Source organism: Carassius auratus, unplaced genomic scaffold, assembly GCF_003368295.1.
Source record: "Carassius auratus strain Wakin unplaced genomic scaffold, ASM336829v1 scaf_tig00005423, whole genome shotgun sequence".
NCBI classification, from domain to species: domain Eukaryota; kingdom Metazoa; phylum Chordata; class Actinopteri; order Cypriniformes; family Cyprinidae; genus Carassius; species Carassius auratus.
This window is the reverse complement of record NW_020523660.1, coordinates 14,321-33,218: the sequence shown is the minus strand read 5'-3', so window position 1 is coordinate 33,218 and position 18,898 is coordinate 14,321. Positions and strand designations below refer to the sequence as shown.

Here is an 18,898-nt window from a genome sequence, read left to right as displayed (position 1 = left end):
ACTGGATATCGAATGCTAAATTTCTCTAAATCTGATCTGACGAAAAAACAAACTCGTCTACATTGAGTATGAGATTGAGTTAATGTTCATTTTCGGGGTGAACTAGCAGCTTTTGGGGTAACAGACAGCTCCTGTTTGCAAACAAATCATGATTCTTTCTCAGAAATACAACACACCGAGTAGGAAAAGTTTGTATTTGTTCTTTTCTTGCACTTACAGAGACCAAAGAGCTTTTATATGGTGCGTTGGTATCAAACAAACCCTGACACATAAAACACGTAAACACCATAATGGAATCAGCTGAATCACTCATTCTCATTTGACTCTCCAAAACCACATTTAATTGAACTAAGTAACTCAAGCATCAGAAATGCATCTTTGGTGCTTTCAGTAAGCCTTTAAAAAGCAAACCCCAAATGTTTATCTGTGAAACGGTGCTTAGTCAGCACAATCGGAGTGTAAACAGTGTATCTGCATGTATATACTCGGTTTAATCAAGGGGTTTCTCGGTGAGGCCGCATCTGGAAGTTATTTTGACCAGCTAAACTCTCCTGTAAAGACAACTTTGACACTTACGAAAGAGTGACTTTCCTACTGCCCACTTGGAAGAAATCCATAGGTATGAGCAGGGATAATGGATGGGCACTTTGTGGACACGGTCGTCTTGTAATTCGCTATATTTGCTGTCGTGATTCACTGGGAATGGTGGAAACTGTCTTCAGGTTGGACAAAAAGGTCTTATGTTTCTTTCACATTATTACAGACATGACAAGAAGCTATGGAACTTGTTAAGAAAATACAAAAAAGCCCAAAAAGGGGGAGAGATGTGACGATACACTTTCTTATAAAGCCAAATGTCTGACTACAGACCTTTGAGACATGAGATGCAGATGTAGGTAAACGACATTCACATATCGTGAAGTAAACCATTGGATGATTTTATTAGAATGATGCAAAAAGGCTGTTTTTGCACACACTAAACTTAACTTGCATCAAGTTGCCATATTTCAATCACTTTAAACATCCCATCGTGCATAAAAAAAAAAAAACAATAATGAAAAGTCTTAGGATGTCTGAAACACCACCACTGGTTATTGTTAAAGATGGTTAAAGTAATTATTTCTGAACAGAAGCAACACAAGGGTGAATCTCACAAAAACTGACAGAGCAATAAAAGAAAAGAAATTATATTTTCTTCAAATAAAATTTGTATTCTTAAGACCACTAAAGATTTTGCATTGTGACAATATTTTTATGATTTACCACACCATTTTTCCATAGCATACTGTAATGAAATTACATTATTAAAATGTAATTATTAAATTGCATAAATATGGCTATATATATACATGCATATAAATGAAAACTTAGAAACTTATATATGTTTCTAAAAATGACAATATACAGTATATAATATATATCATAATAGATGTTAATTCTATTAATAATAAAATAATAATGGCCATGAGAATTCGGAGGGAAATTTACTTAAGGAAACAATGTCATAATGAAAAAAAAAGTATATTAATAGGCAAATTAATTTCAATAAATCAATTTTCCTCTTTTTTCCGCCCCCATTGTGGGTTAAAACTTGAGTCTGACATTACTCTGGGAGACCCAGGAAGAAACCGTCAGTAAACACACATACTGAGGACTGGATTAATGCAGTGTAACTGGCCTGATTGTTGTTTGTTGTCATGCTCTGCCAGATCCATCTCTAGGCAGGTGCTGGGAGATTGTAGAACAGAACAGTTTGCCAGGGGCCAAATGAATCCACATCTTTCTGCTCACTCGCTCCCGCTCGCTCTCCCTTCCTTCATCTCCCTCTTTCTCTCTTCTTATTCTTCTTCTAAAAAAAATAACTTTAACTTCAGATGCATCTCTGAATCCTCTTAACAGAGTTTCGACTTCCTTCTCCTTGACCTGGGAATGAGACATTTTACAATCAATTCCTTGCTCAGTGAATTACAGATGTCTTTTTTGTTTGTTTGTCTGTCTATGCAGTCTTTAATCACAGCATTCTAACTTTCTTTCTCAGAAATGACCTTTCACTGCATCACAAATCCTTTTGACTTTCCAATCGCTCATTCAGGCATCTGCCTCTGTGCTGGAAATCCAACCAATTTACAAGAGATAAAACCAAGTCCCCCACCACACAGACTTGCATCAAATGCAATACAAAAAGATTTCAACATTCATCTGAAAAACAAAAAGACCTCACTTCAAACAAACGCTGCCTGATCTGAACATGGACGTGTGCCACATGCGGTCGTGTAGCTGAATAAACCAATGATGTCTGCAGGGTGATTCTTTTCAGCCTTTAGAGGAGAAATGCTTTTAAAAATGGGCTTTATTAGAGCAGATGTCATGGCACAGAGTCTCACCATCTGTAGACAGCAGTGATTGTGCGGTTCGTTTTTTGAGAGAAAAAAAACAAAAAACTTGACACTGATTTTTCCTGCTGGGAAGCTGCTACTGGCACATTTCTTGATACCCATACAGGGTCTTTAAACAGACAATAAAAGGCCATTTGCTTTTTGATTACTCTAGAGATGTTGGCAGAGCGATAGAGGCATTGGCATGGATGGTGCTACAGGTCTGAATAATGACTGTTTTCATAATGTTCACTCATTAGTTAACTTACTTTGATATTTACTTTAAGTTTGGGGTTATTTTTTTTTTTTTGCAAAGAAATTAATACTTTTATTCAGTACAATTCATTGCATTGTTCAGAAGTGACAGTAAAGACATTTATAATGTTATAAGTGTATATAATATATGAATACATTTCAACTAAATGCTGTTCTTTCCAACATTCTATTCATCCAAAAATCCTGAAACAAATGACAAAACGGTGTTTCCATAAAAATATGAAGCGTGGCACTGAAGACTGGAGTAATTATGCTGAAAAATCTGAAATAAATTACAGAAATAAATTACATTATAAATATTTTAAATATAACAGTTAATATAATTGTCAAAATATTTCACAATATTACTGATTTTATTGTGATTTTGATTAAATATATGCAGTCTTGGTGATTTTAGGATTTTTTTTAATACGATGAAAGTAGACAGTCGAGCTCCAAAAAGGACCATAAAGTAATCTGTATACTCTCATACAGTAGTCTTGTGTTGTTTTTCCAAGTCTTTCAAAGCAATACAAAAATGTATTGAAAAAAAAAAAACAAATACATACAAGTTAGTTCAGTATATATTCAATAGTATTTTCCATTTACTTATTTGACAACTTGTTGAATAAAGTCATTATTTTTGTTTTATTCGCATACAAAAAGTATTCTTGTCGCTTTAAAATGTTACGGCTGAACCACTGAAGGCAGATGGACTATTCTGATGATACTTTTCATACTTTCCTGGACCTTGACAGTGTATTTTACTTGGCAGTCTATGGGGAAGTCACAAGCCTCCCGGTTTTCATCCAAAATATTTTAAATTGTGTTCCACAGACGAACAAAGCTTTCATAGGTTTGGAACGGGATTAATTACAAAATTTTCATTTTGGGGTTGAATAACCCTTGAAGATTCTTCAAAACATCTGCTATTGCATGAAAAAAAAGTCCTTTTGGAATCACAGGAGAGCGAGTATAAGATGACGTATAAGACTGTTACTTTAACTCCATCTGCCAGATAAAATGAAGATTACACCGCCACTAATTTGTGTCACGTTTTCTAAGAGCATTCCAGCTCTCTCTGAGGCACAAAATTGTAAGTAATTAGCAGAGGCATTCAAAGCCATGCGGCTGTTTAAAAACCTCATTCCAGGAACAGACTGAGAATCCTCCAGCTGGATTTCTCCACTCGTGTGATAAGAGGTGACATGTGTGATATTATTCACGAAAGAAGTTACAGCCAGGTCTCTATGCCATGGAAGTCTATTAAAGTTTGGAAAGTCTTGCCGCGGTGACAGAGCCTGCAGAAAGAGAGAGAGAGAGTCCAATACAAACTCTCAGTCTTCCGCAACACCGCAAGACGCGAGCACACGCACAAACCATCTGGTGTAGAGGCACCATTCTGTCACAGACCACCGCTGACACTGGGAGGCTAGAAACACTTTTAAACACAATCAGTTTAAACATTTATTCTGCCTGCAGAGTCACATAAACACTCTTGTATTTACCAAGTTTTAAAAGGCCCTCGTTAAAAGTTAATCTCTCCATATCCCAGCATAACGTCAATACAATATGAAGCCAAAGCATCATTCTTATATGTCTGCCAACTTCAGAAACTTTCACATATGTCTGCCAACCCAAAAAACACAGGCTCTGTTCCAAATGCTAGTGAGCTGCCTTTCTACCAACTGTCCACTTTGGCAGCTCCCTTCTCAGGCAACATCCCAACTGAACTGATCTGAAAGGTGTAACGAGTCAGGTTAACAAATCTATAATGTCACACGTAAAATACATAATGCATTCATCTAGTGCTCATAGTTAATCATATTAGTCTAGACATTACAAATAAAAGTAATCAAATAAATTACTGACTCCATGACATACACAAATACTGGGGGAAATTGTTCATCAATTGTAATCAGATATTTCATCAATATTTAACAATTACATTTCAAATTGTTATTGATACTTATTTATCAACTGTGTGAATTAATTTTCAGAAAACTTGTCTATTTAAAATTGATGCAGGATACAATTTCTGATCAGTTAAGTTGCCATCAGATTTTCCCAGTCTTTTGGTAATGTTTTTTTTAATCCATATGAGATTTTGACATTTTGCCAAGAAATACTTGAAAACTCAGCATAACGTAAAATGATATTTACTATAGAAAAACACAGAAAATTCAATAACCTTTAAGATTTTATTAATGTGACTAACACGACTGGGGGGAAAAAATAAAAATAACAAAATAAAAATAGAAATAAATTAATTAAAAAGAAAAAGATAGAATGACAGAACGATAAATTGAATGACGACAGAGAGACGGATAGACAGATAGATAGAGATTCAAGAACTGTGGGAAACCCTGAAAGAATAACCTAAGAATAATAACACTTAAATAATAACTCAAAAATAATAACTAATGCCAAATAATCTCCAAAACAGTGTGACTATTTTAAAAAGGAACATGTTTTCTCAGGATCAGCGTCCCTCGAGTGCCATCAAGTCTGAAGAATTAGCTCAAAGCAAATCTAAACCATTCATGGGATTGTTCTTGTACAGTTATGGAGACCACTGAGGTACTGGCAAAGGAGGAGATTAAAAACATTTAATGGAGGAAATTATACATATTTTCCATTAATAAATAAAAAAAGAGCCGGACAGATAAGCACCCAGGGGGGCCTCAACTGGAAAAGTACAGCTACAAGGTGCTGGCAACTAACCAATGGTTTCCGTACAATGGAAGAGGTTCTGGGAAAGCCTCTTCTGTCTGCTTGACTGGCCACAGACGCGGAGAAAAAGCAGCATCCAAGTTTGCATAAACTGGACACCAGAGAATAAGACACCCGGAATTATAACTGACATTTTTATGGCCGCAGTTGCAGGGGTTTATGGGTATCATACGCAACATTAGATAACAGGCCTCCAGGAGTTTGGGTGTGCTATGAGTCGATCGACCACAATAAAAAGTGTAATTAGACGTAGGATGTGTGTAAATCTGAGGATGTGAGTGATGATACCTGGATCTCTGTCGCTGGTCCAGCGCTGCTCGTCTGGCTTGCGTCTCCAGCTGTTGGAGATGACGGTGGCGGCGTTTTCGGCAGGGTCCCACATCTGTGATGTCATTTAAGCTGTCATCCATCGGGTTGCTTTCTGGCATCTCTGTTAGACGAAACATGGAAAGGTTAAAGTGTTAAAGTTCATCCAATCTTCATATTTCCACTTATTAGCTGAGGTTTTTGTCTTTTAAAGAAGATCTACTTCACATTTAATCAGTAATTATGCCATATTCATGAAATTTACTTAATCAGAAATTGTATAATTAATTGAAAAGTAAATATTTTAATTAATTTAGCAGAGCATCATTTTAATCTATGAAAATATTTTAATATTATAATGTGAAGAAATAAAAATGTGCATCAAACAGAGCAAACATTAGACAAATGTACTTCTTTTTTTTTGTGGAAAAGATTAAACATTTTAATTTTCATCATCTCAGGCAGATAAATCCTGAAGATACTATGACTGAATTATATATTAATATACAATATAAATATAATATCAAATGTATACAAATATGAATATAATTATCAATAATAATAAATAATAATAATAATTATTATTATTATTTAACTACATTCTATATTTCTATTCTTTTTCTTAGTTTATTATTATAATCTTAAATTGTTAATTTTATTAACAGCATCTGAATTAAAAAACTTGTTTTTTTATCTTAGCTATAAATGACTAAAAATCTAAAAATCTACAATAATAATTAACAAAATTATTTTATCTAAATAATTTAGTTGAGATTAAAGGGTTAGTTCATCGAAAAAATCTAAATTATGAAGATGAACACCGAGCCGAGCCAGATAATGACTCGTTCACGAGTCAAGAACCCTTTCTGTCAGATGTGTCCGATTCGAGAACCGAGGAGCTGATGATACTGCGGATGTGTGATTCAGTGTGAAGCAGACCGACACACAGAGCGTCTGAACTGAACTGATTCTTTTGGTGATTGATTCTGAACTGATTCTGTGCTAATGTTATGAGTGCGGGTAAACCGAAGGCTTGAATGAAGGGCAATCATAGCAAATGACATAATTACTTCGAGCGCAAAAGAACCGGTGAACTGTTTTCTTCAACCAGTTTTACTGAATAGAACTGTACGAAAGAAGTACTGGTGATCTGAAAACCGATGCAACCTGTTCTTGACTCGTGAACGAGTCATTATCTGGCTCGGCTCGGTGTTCATCTTCAGTTCTCTCTTCACAGCAGTTCAGTCAGTGTACTGTTTGAGTCAATGAATTACTCTGGGATATTGATTTGTTTGAACTCAGAGGGAGTGTCAGCCACATTAAATAAGTTAACAGCTTAAGTCATTTGTGGATTAATTCTTATTTTCGAGGTTTCAAAAAATTCTAAATGACCCTCTGATGCCACATGGACTACTTTTATGAAGTTTTTCTTACCTTTCTGGACATGGACAGTATACCGTTCACACAGCTTCAATGGAGGGACACAGAGCTCTTGGACTAAATCTAAAATATCTTAGATTTTTCGATGAACTAACCATTTAACACATTTCATTTAAACCGGAAATATTCAGCCAAACTGATTAGTTACTGCCATTTCTAAATATGAGCTACATTGCTGCAATATGTTGCTAATTTAATGATTTCAGACAAAATGAGTTATCTGTGAATGTTATTATTTGTGAATGTTTGCATATATAACTCTGAAAGGGATTAATGGAGGCTCTTACAGCCAGTGTTCAGGCAGCTGGACAAGATGTGACTCTGTTAACACAATCAACATCATAAATGCATTAAAAGCATGTTGAGCATCAACATTAAATGATGTATATGCAGGTTGACTGCAGTAAAATCCAGCAGGAGCACATCTGTCTCATGAGATTTGTCATTGTAGCACAGTGGGAAACTGTTCAAGATTGCAAAGCATCCAATAGTACTTGTTCTTTAAAGTACTACTGCATAGCCAGACTCGTTACCATGATTGCGTCTGGCAATTGTTTACGTCTACATGAGTTTAATTTACACTGGACAGATGAAACTGGGTGGGTTTGACTCAAGTTAATTGGTGCAACAAACATCCTAACCACATTAAAGGCTCTTTCAATTATGCTTCATGTACTTTATGGTAAACTTTACAGTTAAGAAAAAAAAGACTGAAGCTACAACTCCTACTCTTTAAAGAAAAAAATACAAAAAAATATGAAATACAAAAAAAATAAAAATAAAATAATGTGTTCCTGTGCCTCAGAGGTATAGCACTGTGTTAGCAGCACAAAATGTTGTGGGTTTAATTCCCAGGGAACACACATACTGGTAAAAAGCGTCTGATAGATGCATGAATATATATGTACAAAAAAAAAAAAACATCTGTGATTTCTGAAACATAAACCATTGAATCAAGCTTTAAAGGAAAAAAAAATTGACAGTAATTGAACCCCAAATGGCTCTCTCTGAGGAACTAAGCCAAAGTAACACACACCTAGCAACCATACATTACTATTCATACTGTTTATAGGGTCACATGACCATGGAAGTGTTTTTCCCCTAGCTGTAGTGCTTTTTACTTTCATTCCTCGGGGTTTACACAAGGGGAAAAACAGAGAGATTGAGCAACCCACAGACTAAATCATGTGTGACTCCACCTCATTTCCCGTTCTGGGCCTCAAAACTGTGACTCAACAGCCTGACAGAGCCCCCTAATATGGCTTTCGATGTCGAAATCGACCAACAGCAGACGGTGTTGCCAATAAACATATTTTCTAGGAGAAGACATCATAAACAATGATGGACGGCGCAGGGAAAAGCTGAGGGAATGTACTACCTGTAAGCCGTCTCAGGTCTGGCTCAAAGCTTTAATGTGTTGGACGACATTAGTGTAGTCATGCTTTGGACAAGAGAGCAAATACCAAGAGGGACGTCATCGCTCTCATTTACGCAATGCAATTACAAGTCTGTTCAGTTTATATGGGATCTTTTTCTAGAAATACTACAATCTAAGCAGTGTTATGTAACGCAGCATAGCTACTTTTAACAAAACACAGTTAATTAACCATGCAGCAATGCATATTATGGATAATTCAGTGAATTCAATTAATCACTTTACAAATTAAAAATGCATCATCTTATTTGAGTATTTTCTATATCTAAGGATGGGGAAATTAATGGGGGTTTAGAACCAAAATGCCATCAAAACGGACAAAAATTCCCCTCAAATTTAAGATAATGGGACAAAAAATGTCCCTGCACAATTAAACCAAATAAATGTAAGTATCTGGTTAAAGTATCTGACATAAAAGACAATAGAGATAATTAATGAGGTAAATATAAAAACTGCCCTTACACAAAGGTAAAAAAAAAACAAAGCCCCTTGAAATCTGTGTTTGCGGCAAATACTGCCCCTTAAAAGAAAATAATAATTTCTCATGCTGATGCAAACCAAAGATAAGGTTATTTAGAAATGACTAAAACTGATAACAGCTGCTTCACATTGTATAACACAAGAAAAAAAAAACACAAAAGACTTTTAAACATCATAAAAGCCAATATACAAGTCGTAATTTGTACAATATTTGATATACACAACCCCAAAAGTTGGATTCCACATTAATGTACCAATCAGAGATGTAGACCTAGCTCCTTCTCAACACGTATTGTTAAATTATTCCATGTTTCTTTGTCAATTTCCATCATTGCATGGTACACACTGTCATTCTGTCTGGCCCTTGTCGAGATGTTGAGCTTTCATCTGCTTGCCAGAGTCACTGTAGATCAAATCCGCATTGTTCTGTCATTCATCAACTTGAACTTTCTGGGAAGAGATTCCACTAAATTTGCTACACACATTGTTGAACTATATTAAAATATGAGTTGCTTTTGATGTTCTAGGCACAAATTCAGTTGTATGCTCATCTAGTTTGACTTCAAACTTTGTTAACTTTGCGAATATGTAACTGTGTCCAACAAACACAATATTAAGGAGCCTTGAGAACAAATCAACAAATCCACACAAACTAAATCACAGACTTTGTTAAAAATAGGCTGAGAAAGTTTCAGCTGTAATTTGCATTCAACCAAAAAAAAAAAAAGGTATTTGCATCTTTAAATTGTGGCTCACTGGAGTAGTTCACTGAAAAATGGCAACCTGAAATGACAACCTTACCTACAGTATATGGTTTATATTGTTTAGCTGATGCATTGGGGGTAAAAGGTTTGGAATACAGGTTTGGAAGAACATAATGACAGAATTTGAATTACTGGGTAAAGTTAGAAGAACTACCTTGTGTAAGAGGCCTTGGATCTGGCTGTCTGGGTTCAGCCTCCTGTTCATCTTCTGTACTGCCTCCATTATCACTCTCTTCAGGACTCTTACCTGCTGCAGTCTCCATCGCCTTGTGGTCTTCACTATCTGCCTTGTTCCTTCAAAGAGAATACAGCAGGTACAACATGCTCATAAGGCATATGAGAAAACAGATCACATTCTCTCAACATTTCTGTAATGATTGATTCACATGTTCCAAACAAAGCGAGAAAAGACAGAAAATGTGTAGTGCTGTATTTTGCATCAAAAGTTTTTATTACATTCAGAATGAAAATGTATGAATATTTGTGAAAAAATTTTTTCCATGATCTCACATCCTTTTTTTTTTTTTTTTGAAATATACACAACCATTTAAATGTTTGGGATCAGCTAAGATAAAATATATATATATATATATATATTCTGTATTTTTATTTTGAAAGATGCATTAATTTGTTTGAAAGTTACAGTAAAGATGTATAAAAAAAGATATATTTAAAATAAATGCTGTTATTTTGAACTTTGTCAAATAATTCTGAAAAAAGTATTGTGGTGTCTACAAAAATATTAAGCAGTATTTCACCAATGATAATAATCAGAAATGTTTCTTGAGCAGCAAATCAACATATTAGAATGATTTCATGTGACTCTGGAGACTGGAGGAATGATGCAGCTTTAAATACAGCTTTAACATCAAAGAAACAAATTACATTTTAAAATAAAAAACGGTTACTTTGAATTGTAATAATGTTTCACAAAATGAATGTTTTTACTGAATTCATAGAAATGCAGCCTTGGTGAGCAGGAGAGAAGTATTTGCTACTATTTGTTTCAAATCAATTTTTATTTGTTTTATTGATTCAGCTGTCATAAATGGCACAAAAATAAGACACCTTCAAGTGTCTTCATCAAGGGGAGAACAGTGACTGAACCTTCTTGGCTTTGTACCTAAACATTTGAAGTTTTCCATCATGCCACAGTTCTGAACTAGTGTAGAGTTTGTTGCTGTAGTTTTAACAAATTTTCCATTACAAAAGAAAAAAAGAAAAGTGGGCTCAACACAAAACTAGAAGTGACATTCATGAACATGATATCATAATTGGATTAGCTAACGAAAGGGATATTTCATAACAGGAGAAGGGAAATGTTGAGATAAAACATGTTTATGATCATGTGAGGTATCATGAGGAAACGTCGCACACATCTTTACCTCAGTCGATTCTCTTCAACAGATTCCTCCAGCTCTTTGACTCTTTTCTGCAGGTCTCGGAGTTTGACTTTCTTCTCGTTTAGGACCAGCACAAATCGGCTGTACAAGTCTCTCTCCAACCTCTCCTTCCCCTGGACGTACCTTTGCATCCTGTGGAGAGGGTGAAGACCAATGAGACCCACTCAAACACTCATGCAACCCAGTTTCCCTGAGCATGTGACAAGAGTGGAAATGATTAGGTAAGAGAGTGTTTGTATTACTTACAAGTTTTGTGTGTTTATAAGTGGATAAACAGTCATTAGTTAACATGGAAAACATGAAGAGCGTGTAGAACTGAACACCTGTGGTAGCTGTTTGCAAAATACAGGGCTATAAAGTCCTGTCAGTGTTGAGTAGCATTACAAATTCTCCATAATTCTGGTTTTGGAAGATGTTAGAGAGTAAGTGAGGTGGTGATGTCACTGCTGCTATTTCTCAGAAAGAAAAGATTGAAGCAATACAGTAAAGAGGAGTTTCTTGTCAGGTTGGCCTGGGATTCCCTCGTCATTCTCCACCTGAATGAATCATGTGCGCTCTCAGCCAAATATCAGCAAAAAATATTCATATCTACAGTTCCCCCTTTTAGAGTATCACAGCAAAGACAAACTAAAAAACATCTTGTGTACCAAGAGCTCCTTAGTAACCGTTTAAAAACACAGCCAAGACACTCGTTCCTTCTGAATCATGAGAGATGATGAGGAGGGGAGAGGGTAATCCAAGAGGAAGTTGTAATGATGAACAGGTGAAAGGCTTGCGCAATAACATTTGTTTGAAATTACTTTTGCCATTACACAAAAAAACCGTGTGCAAGTTCCCAGGAACAAAGAAACAAATCAAACGCATATTCCTCACATTTGTAGACTTTTATTTTTATGCCATAGTCCATTTATATGTTTGTAAGGTTTCAAGCATCAAAAAAACAAAAACAAATCATAATTTAGCTTTAAATTGAGTTTTTAAAATAACTGAAAAAGTTTTAGAACATAAAAATCAAAAGAAATGATTAAACATCCTATTGGCCAATATAGATAAAGGCAATAATAATAATAATAGATAATGAAACTATATAAAGCAAAAAGAAGTAAACTTTGTTAAGTTGACTTGAGAAAGCCTGACTAGAAAGGTTGTATTAGTTTTATAAGCTTGAAATCTGAATGTTTTAAAGCCATGCAAACTTTATGCAATAGATTTCATATTTGTAGAAGCTGCTACTAAATATTTTAGCATTCATTTAGTTAATTAAGTTTAAATAGAAAATAAGTATGTTGGCATTCTAAATTAGTTTTAATATCAATATTACTGTCTCTTAATAAAATGATATTTTCTAAACACATATATACTTTATATATACATATTATATATTTAATGACATATTATAGTTATTATATGCGATTAGTTATTAACAAAAATATCTTTGTTAATATATAGTAATATTACTGAATATTTATATTTATTTATAATTGAATATACATTTATATATATTATATTTATATTACAGAATATTAATAAATGTTATATGTTAGATAGCTCTGTTCTACAAATATTTGTATTTATTCCAAACATCCTTTTCTACAGCTCTGTAAGAGCTATGCGAGTTGAGGAGTATTGATCTGGTTTGGACCTACTCTTTGGTGACATGTTCCTGTTCTCTCCTCAGCTTCTGGTTCTCCTCCAGTAGGTGCTGGTTTTTGGCCTGTAGACGTGTACTCTGCTCCAGGCCATGCCTAATGAGCTCCCTTATGACTTCAGTGGGCTCAGGCACTGCCTGCAGATCCACCACACCGAGCCTGAACTGAGAAATAAAGAGAGAATGAGATTAATAATAGAAAACGACTGCACTGAAGAGCACTGAAGATAACAGACCTCAAGAGACCTGAGAACACAATGAAGTTCCTGCCGTCAACCTACTGAGACTGCTTCTTAAATCGAACACTTTTTCCTTTAAATGACAGTTGTTATCAAAAGACAGTAAGTGGGAACAAGCATGCAAATTCTTATTACCTTGTTGTGCACAGCTCTAGTAATGAAAGCAGTCATTTAGCACACTTGCTAAATTGACTTTGTGCTTACAGGAACAATCATCCTGGGAAAATTGAAAGTCTTGACTAACGGCACAATACTCCATTTTACCAAATTACCATTGCTCATCCAAAATAGTAATTATTCTGTCATTATTTACTCACCCTCAAGTATGACTTACTTTCTTCCAAAGAGGAGTTCCGCATGGTGTCCTGGAAGCTTTTTAGGGAATGGGGATGATTCTGTCAAGCTCCAAAAATGGGCTAAAAAGAAGCACAAAAGTGTCGGAAAGTAGTCCATTCCACTTGTGCACTATTTTCCAAGTCTCTTGAGGACAAACAAGAGTGTTTGAGGAGCAGACTAAATGCTACACTGCTATTGTTATTTCTTAATATTTGCCTACACTGTAGCTCAAATCTCCTTTAATATTATGGTATGATTTTCACTTAAATCTATCAATATTTTCTTAGAATACAACATTGAAGTAGTTCAAATCAATAGTTTGGTGTTTTAAATCATGCAATCATGCTAATGAATCATTCAGACCAATGAGTGAAACTGTTTGACTGATTCGTTAAAATGAAAATAATGAACAAATTCACTCAGAAATAAGACCCATATCAAGCCCAAAATACCTATGACTATACTAGGATGTGAGGTGAATAAATAATGACAGATTCTTTTTTTTAACCATACCTCTTCAGTTTTTAATGCCACACAGACCAAAAGAGCACATACCAGCTGTGATGAAAATATCACATTTACACATCAGTAAACCAGAGATTCAACATGAAACCTTTTCCAGCCAGAATGTGATGTACCATCAAGCAACACTCACACTTTACATGATGAGCTAAGAAGTTCCATGTCTCAGAGAGCTTATTTGGACAAGTCTGTGTAGTGAACCTGGACAGAGCTGATTCGTCCCACATTGGGAAGCCAAACTTTGGAAACACACAGGCTGAATTCATATTAAAACTCTTATGACTAAGACTAAGTGGTTCTATGCTTAAAAAAACAAATGGTTCTTTTTGAGTCACACAAAATCATCATTTGAACTTGTCTAACCGAACAATAAATGAGAAGACAAGCCGAAGAGAGATATATTTTTTACCTCAAAACAATCACATCTTATAATAAAGATATTTTGATATGCATTACTGATTATTATTAAAATATTTGTAAAAGCATATTCCCTTTTCTTCAAAAGGAGCTAATTTGCTTAAAGGGTTAGTTCACCCAAAAATCTAAATTATGCCATTAATGACTCACCCTCATGTTCGATTTGGTGAACTGGTTAAAAAATATCCGGTTACATCGAATGAATCTCACAACAGACACGGAAGAGAAGACAATGCTGAATAAAGTCGTAGTTTTTTTCTCAGAAAAACACAAGCTTTTGCTTCAGAAGACATTATCTGATGGACTAGAGTGCATTACTTGTGGATTATTGTGATGTTTTTAACCCTCATTCTGACGGCACCCATTCACTGCAATGAATCAACATGGTGAGCAAGTGATGGAATGTAAATTTTTTTCCAAATTGGTTCTGATAAAGAAACTCATATACATATTTAATTCCCAGAGGATGAGTACATTTACAGAAAACTGTAATATTTGTGTGAACTATTTCTTAAATTATGGCAATTTTTTAAACATTGACAAGTGGACTTCAGATGGAAAAGGCTGAAAAAGAAAAAGCAAAGCAGAACACAGCCTCTTTAAATAAGAAAAAGTGATGGATTTGCTGACGGACGTGAGGTAGACACACCAAAGATGACAATAATCCAGAGGAGTTAAGGAAATGAAATATTCCCCCAAAACAGTGACTGAGAATGACCTCTCGACAGAGCTAGCATTGTTTTTGAACATGGCTGGCTGGTCTGGAAAGTATTAGACAGTTTCATCTCTGCAATCAGTCAAGTGGCCGGCAGAACCCAGAGCAGATGCCATCATATCCCCGCGAGGACGCTGGGAACTGATCTCCGTTTGTCCCTATGGGAATGGTCGTTTTCTAGGTGCCACAAATGCACTAAACCACACACAGAGTGCTGGACCTCCCAAAGTTTCAAAGGAATTTTTCAGAGTCTGACCACATAAAAGTCACGTGGCTATGAAAACGTGCATCACAGCTAAACTACTATTATGAACAAAGACAGCTTTGCAAAAACCTGTTACAAATAAAGAAATAAATAAAATAACATAGTTCTTAAAAATATATAGCAGAAATTTTACATTGCATATCTATTTAATGTACAATAGCAAATATATCTATTATATATGCATAAACACACATACTGTACAGTGGGTATAGAAAATAATCACCCACTTTAAAATAATCTAATTTTGTTTCTTTGCAGTCTGAAATGTTTTTCTTTTATCCAGCTGTATTTAATCAATGCAACTTATAACATCCAAGCAAAAGATCATAACAGCAACATGTCAGAGAGAGAAAAAAAACATGATTAACTGAGTTTGGAAAAAGGATCAGCCCCCTCCTACAAAAGACTTGTAAACTCAATCAGGTGTAGCTAATCACCTTCTCAATGGCACTTTAAGCCATTTGACTTTCAACTGTGTTCAGCTGTGGTCATTTTCATCAGCTCAGAATGAAAAGAGCTTTCCTGGAGCATTTCAGTCCTTGGTTGTGCAACTGAAGCAAACAATCAACTATGGGTGGCAAGGCACTGTCAAAAGAACTCCGGGAGAAAGTTTTCAAAATTTGAAAAGTATTTGATTCGACACAGACCTTCCCTGGATCAGGATGAGACCCCAAACTTGATGAAAGAGCCAGAGGAAACTGGTCAGAGGTGACCAAGAGAACTACAGTAACTCTGAAGCTGTCGCACAAATGTGGCTTATATTATATGTTCTGAGCTTTGCCAAAATGCACCTTGAAGATTCTGATTTTTTTGCCTCAACACCAAACGATATGTCTGACGGAAAACCAATACAGCTAACCATCCAAAAACAGCATTCCTACAGTAAAGCATGTAATTGGTAATATCCTGTTACGGGGTGTTTCTCTGCAGCAGGGACTGGAGGACGTCAGGATCGAAGGAGATATGGATGGGGCAAATATCGTCAAATTCTTGAGGAAAATCTGCTGCCCTCAACACTTAAGGAGAAAAAGGTGAAAGTCCTTGCATGTCCTAGTCCAGGGATAGGCAACTCCAGTCCTGGAGGGCCACTATCCTGCAGAGTTTAGCTTCAGCCCTCATAAAAACTTTTTTTGTTTGTTTAATTAGGGTTGGAGCTAAAATCTGCAGGATAGTGGCCCTCCAGGACCGGAGTTGCCTATCCCTGTCCTAGTCAGAAACCAGACTTAAACCCCTTAAACAGAATTTAACTTTGTCCGTCTTCATTTTAGGCTGCAAAGCAACAAAATGTGATTATCTTAAAAGGGGGTAATTCTTTTCTATACCCACTGTATATACTGTGTAAATATATATTCATACAGTGCACAGCCTAAATGAATACACCCCCTCTTAAACTTAACAAATTCAGCTAATCTCAAGAAACACATTTAACCTATTCCAGGGCCCATATTTACAAAATAGATACTTCTGGGATTCCATACTCTGGTCTCAAGAGACCAACTCAATCATTTTGGATCCAAAAGCATCCAAAATGTTCTGGTGTTGCTAGAGGTGGAGTGCAGTGAGAAGTGCTTGGTACCAACAGTGATGTTCAGTGGTAGTAAAGCTCTTCTGTAGAGATGAATGAGTGCTGAAGGTGTGAGGGAGTTGTGCTTTATCAATGCTGGCGTGATGTAATACAAAAACTTGAAACAGAAGATGCTATCCTCCTCTCATTCCATGCATTACTGGGCATTTTTTCAGCATGACAATGAATATATTAATTCTCCCATGGTAAAAATCTTTCAGTGGACATGTATTTCACTCAATCTTAATGCTCTTGAACAGCTGTGGGGGATTCTTTACAGACGAGCTCAGCAAAACTCCCCATTAAAGACCAGAGCATTTAAATCAGGAGTTAAACAGGACAGATGTGATTTACATATATGTATATATATAAATATATATATATATATACATATACACATATGGGATGTAAAATATCGATTAATTATAATCGATTGTCGTTTTAAATTAACGATCAATTAATCGTTAACCATAATGCTGCAAAATGCATCTATTGCAGGCAGCAGTCACTGGCATGACAGGATGTGCAAAAGCCACACACACACACAACCAACGCTTTCTCACTTGAATTAATGGGGTTTTAGTCTGAATAAAATTCTAGTATATATATATATATATATATATATATATACACACATACATACACTAACAATGTTTCTAAGTCTTCTCAGCGGTGTAACACTGAAGAGATCAGTTTACTTGATGACGGCTCAGTTTAAACACATCCACATGTGTTGGACAGGAGTTTGTGTAGCCTACCTCTGGGATGCAGAGCATCAGTGTCAAGCTAGTTTACAGCTGTGATCTTCCACACGCTGCCAGGAACACTTCCACATGTGCCACAAAAAGATTTGCTTCTGCGCCAACACATGAGAAGTGCTAAATAATTAACAGCAAAAGGAACAAAAGAAAGAAAAGCAGGGTTTTTTTCCCCTCAAGATCCCCCTGAATGTTGGTCTGATAGCAATTACAGCATTTACAAATACATGGGGGCATTGAGAACCAAACCATGGCAACTTTTAAAGTCCCTCATGTTTGCTGTTTGTTTGTTGGATTATTTGAGTAAACCGGATCATATCATTTTGGAGTTGGCACTTGGGTCTGCATGAGAAACTACGATCAAATCAAATACTCTGAGGTACAGATGGTAAGCATTTCATTGTGGGCTGTTTAATTTAAACCAATCAGATCCTTATTTCCTTACCAACCTCACCTCATGCCACCTCCATGTGCCCTATCACGCCACAACGTGAGCAACAGGACCAACAACTTTAGGAAAATGTGGTCCTGGCAGAGGCCATGGGAACTAACGTCCTTTCATCACTGCACATCTGTTTTTCACCAAAAAAGGCAATGTTTTGTAATGATATTCTTCAACACAAATAAACAAAAAATTCTTATAAATTATAAAAAAAAAAATATATATTATATATATTACTAATTATATAGCTATAATTTCAAAATCCCTGGCAGCCCTTCGGAGAAGCATTCTTTTGATTTTGGTAGCCCAAAATGAATTTAACTAGCCCAAATAAAAGAGAAATCATCTGAACTTCACTGGGGACAATTCAGCATGATAAAAATGTCTGTGATTGTATTTTTTCTTCAAATAGGTCAAGAGAGTAGAGTTGCAATGGATCAAAAAAGTCATGGCTCAGCTCATATTACAAATTTTGAGTCACAGATTGACTCAAGTCACAAACTGGTTCTTTATTTTTTAACGAACAGGTACTTCTTAAAAAAAAAAACAATAAAAACTGGTAGCATAACTAATAAAGGTCAAACATTTTTAAAAACAAGTGAACCATAATTCCCAACAAATTTCAAGCATAGATAAATAAAACAACAAAGTTACAAAACAAAAATAAGGTCTAATATTAGTTTTCAGGTATAGAAATGTAATAATTCAGTGTAAAATAATACTGCATATGTTCACTGACTGATCAATTAAATATAGATTCAGTTTTGTTAAAGTTGTGTTTTGATGTTTGATTAACATTAA

At 35.4% G+C, this 18,898-nt stretch overlaps 1 protein-coding gene across 4 annotated transcripts in view; it reads right to left on the bottom strand.

The window, feature by feature from the left end:
* Positions 1-1,446: 1,446 nt before the first annotated feature.
* LOC113070940 (DNA repair protein XRCC4-like) overlaps positions 1,447-18,898 on the bottom strand; it is a 26,264-nt gene continuing 8,812 nt past the window's right edge. For 2 of the 4 annotated variants that reach the window (XM_026244289.1, XM_026244291.1), the window contains exons 4-7: positions 12,838-13,004; positions 11,174-11,323; positions 9,943-10,082; positions 4,930-5,793 (exon numbers count right to left, since the gene is read on the bottom strand). In XM_026244289.1, coding sequence (XP_026100074.1) covers positions 5,333-5,793; positions 9,943-10,082; positions 11,174-11,323; positions 12,838-13,004 — 918 coding nt within the window. In that variant the 3' untranslated portion in view covers positions 4,930-5,332. Of the gene's footprint in view, positions 1,924-4,929; positions 5,794-9,942; positions 10,083-11,173; positions 11,324-12,837; positions 13,005-18,898 lie in introns of those variants that run through there. The other 2 variants (XM_026244290.1, XM_026244292.1) reach the window with 2 other exon arrangements.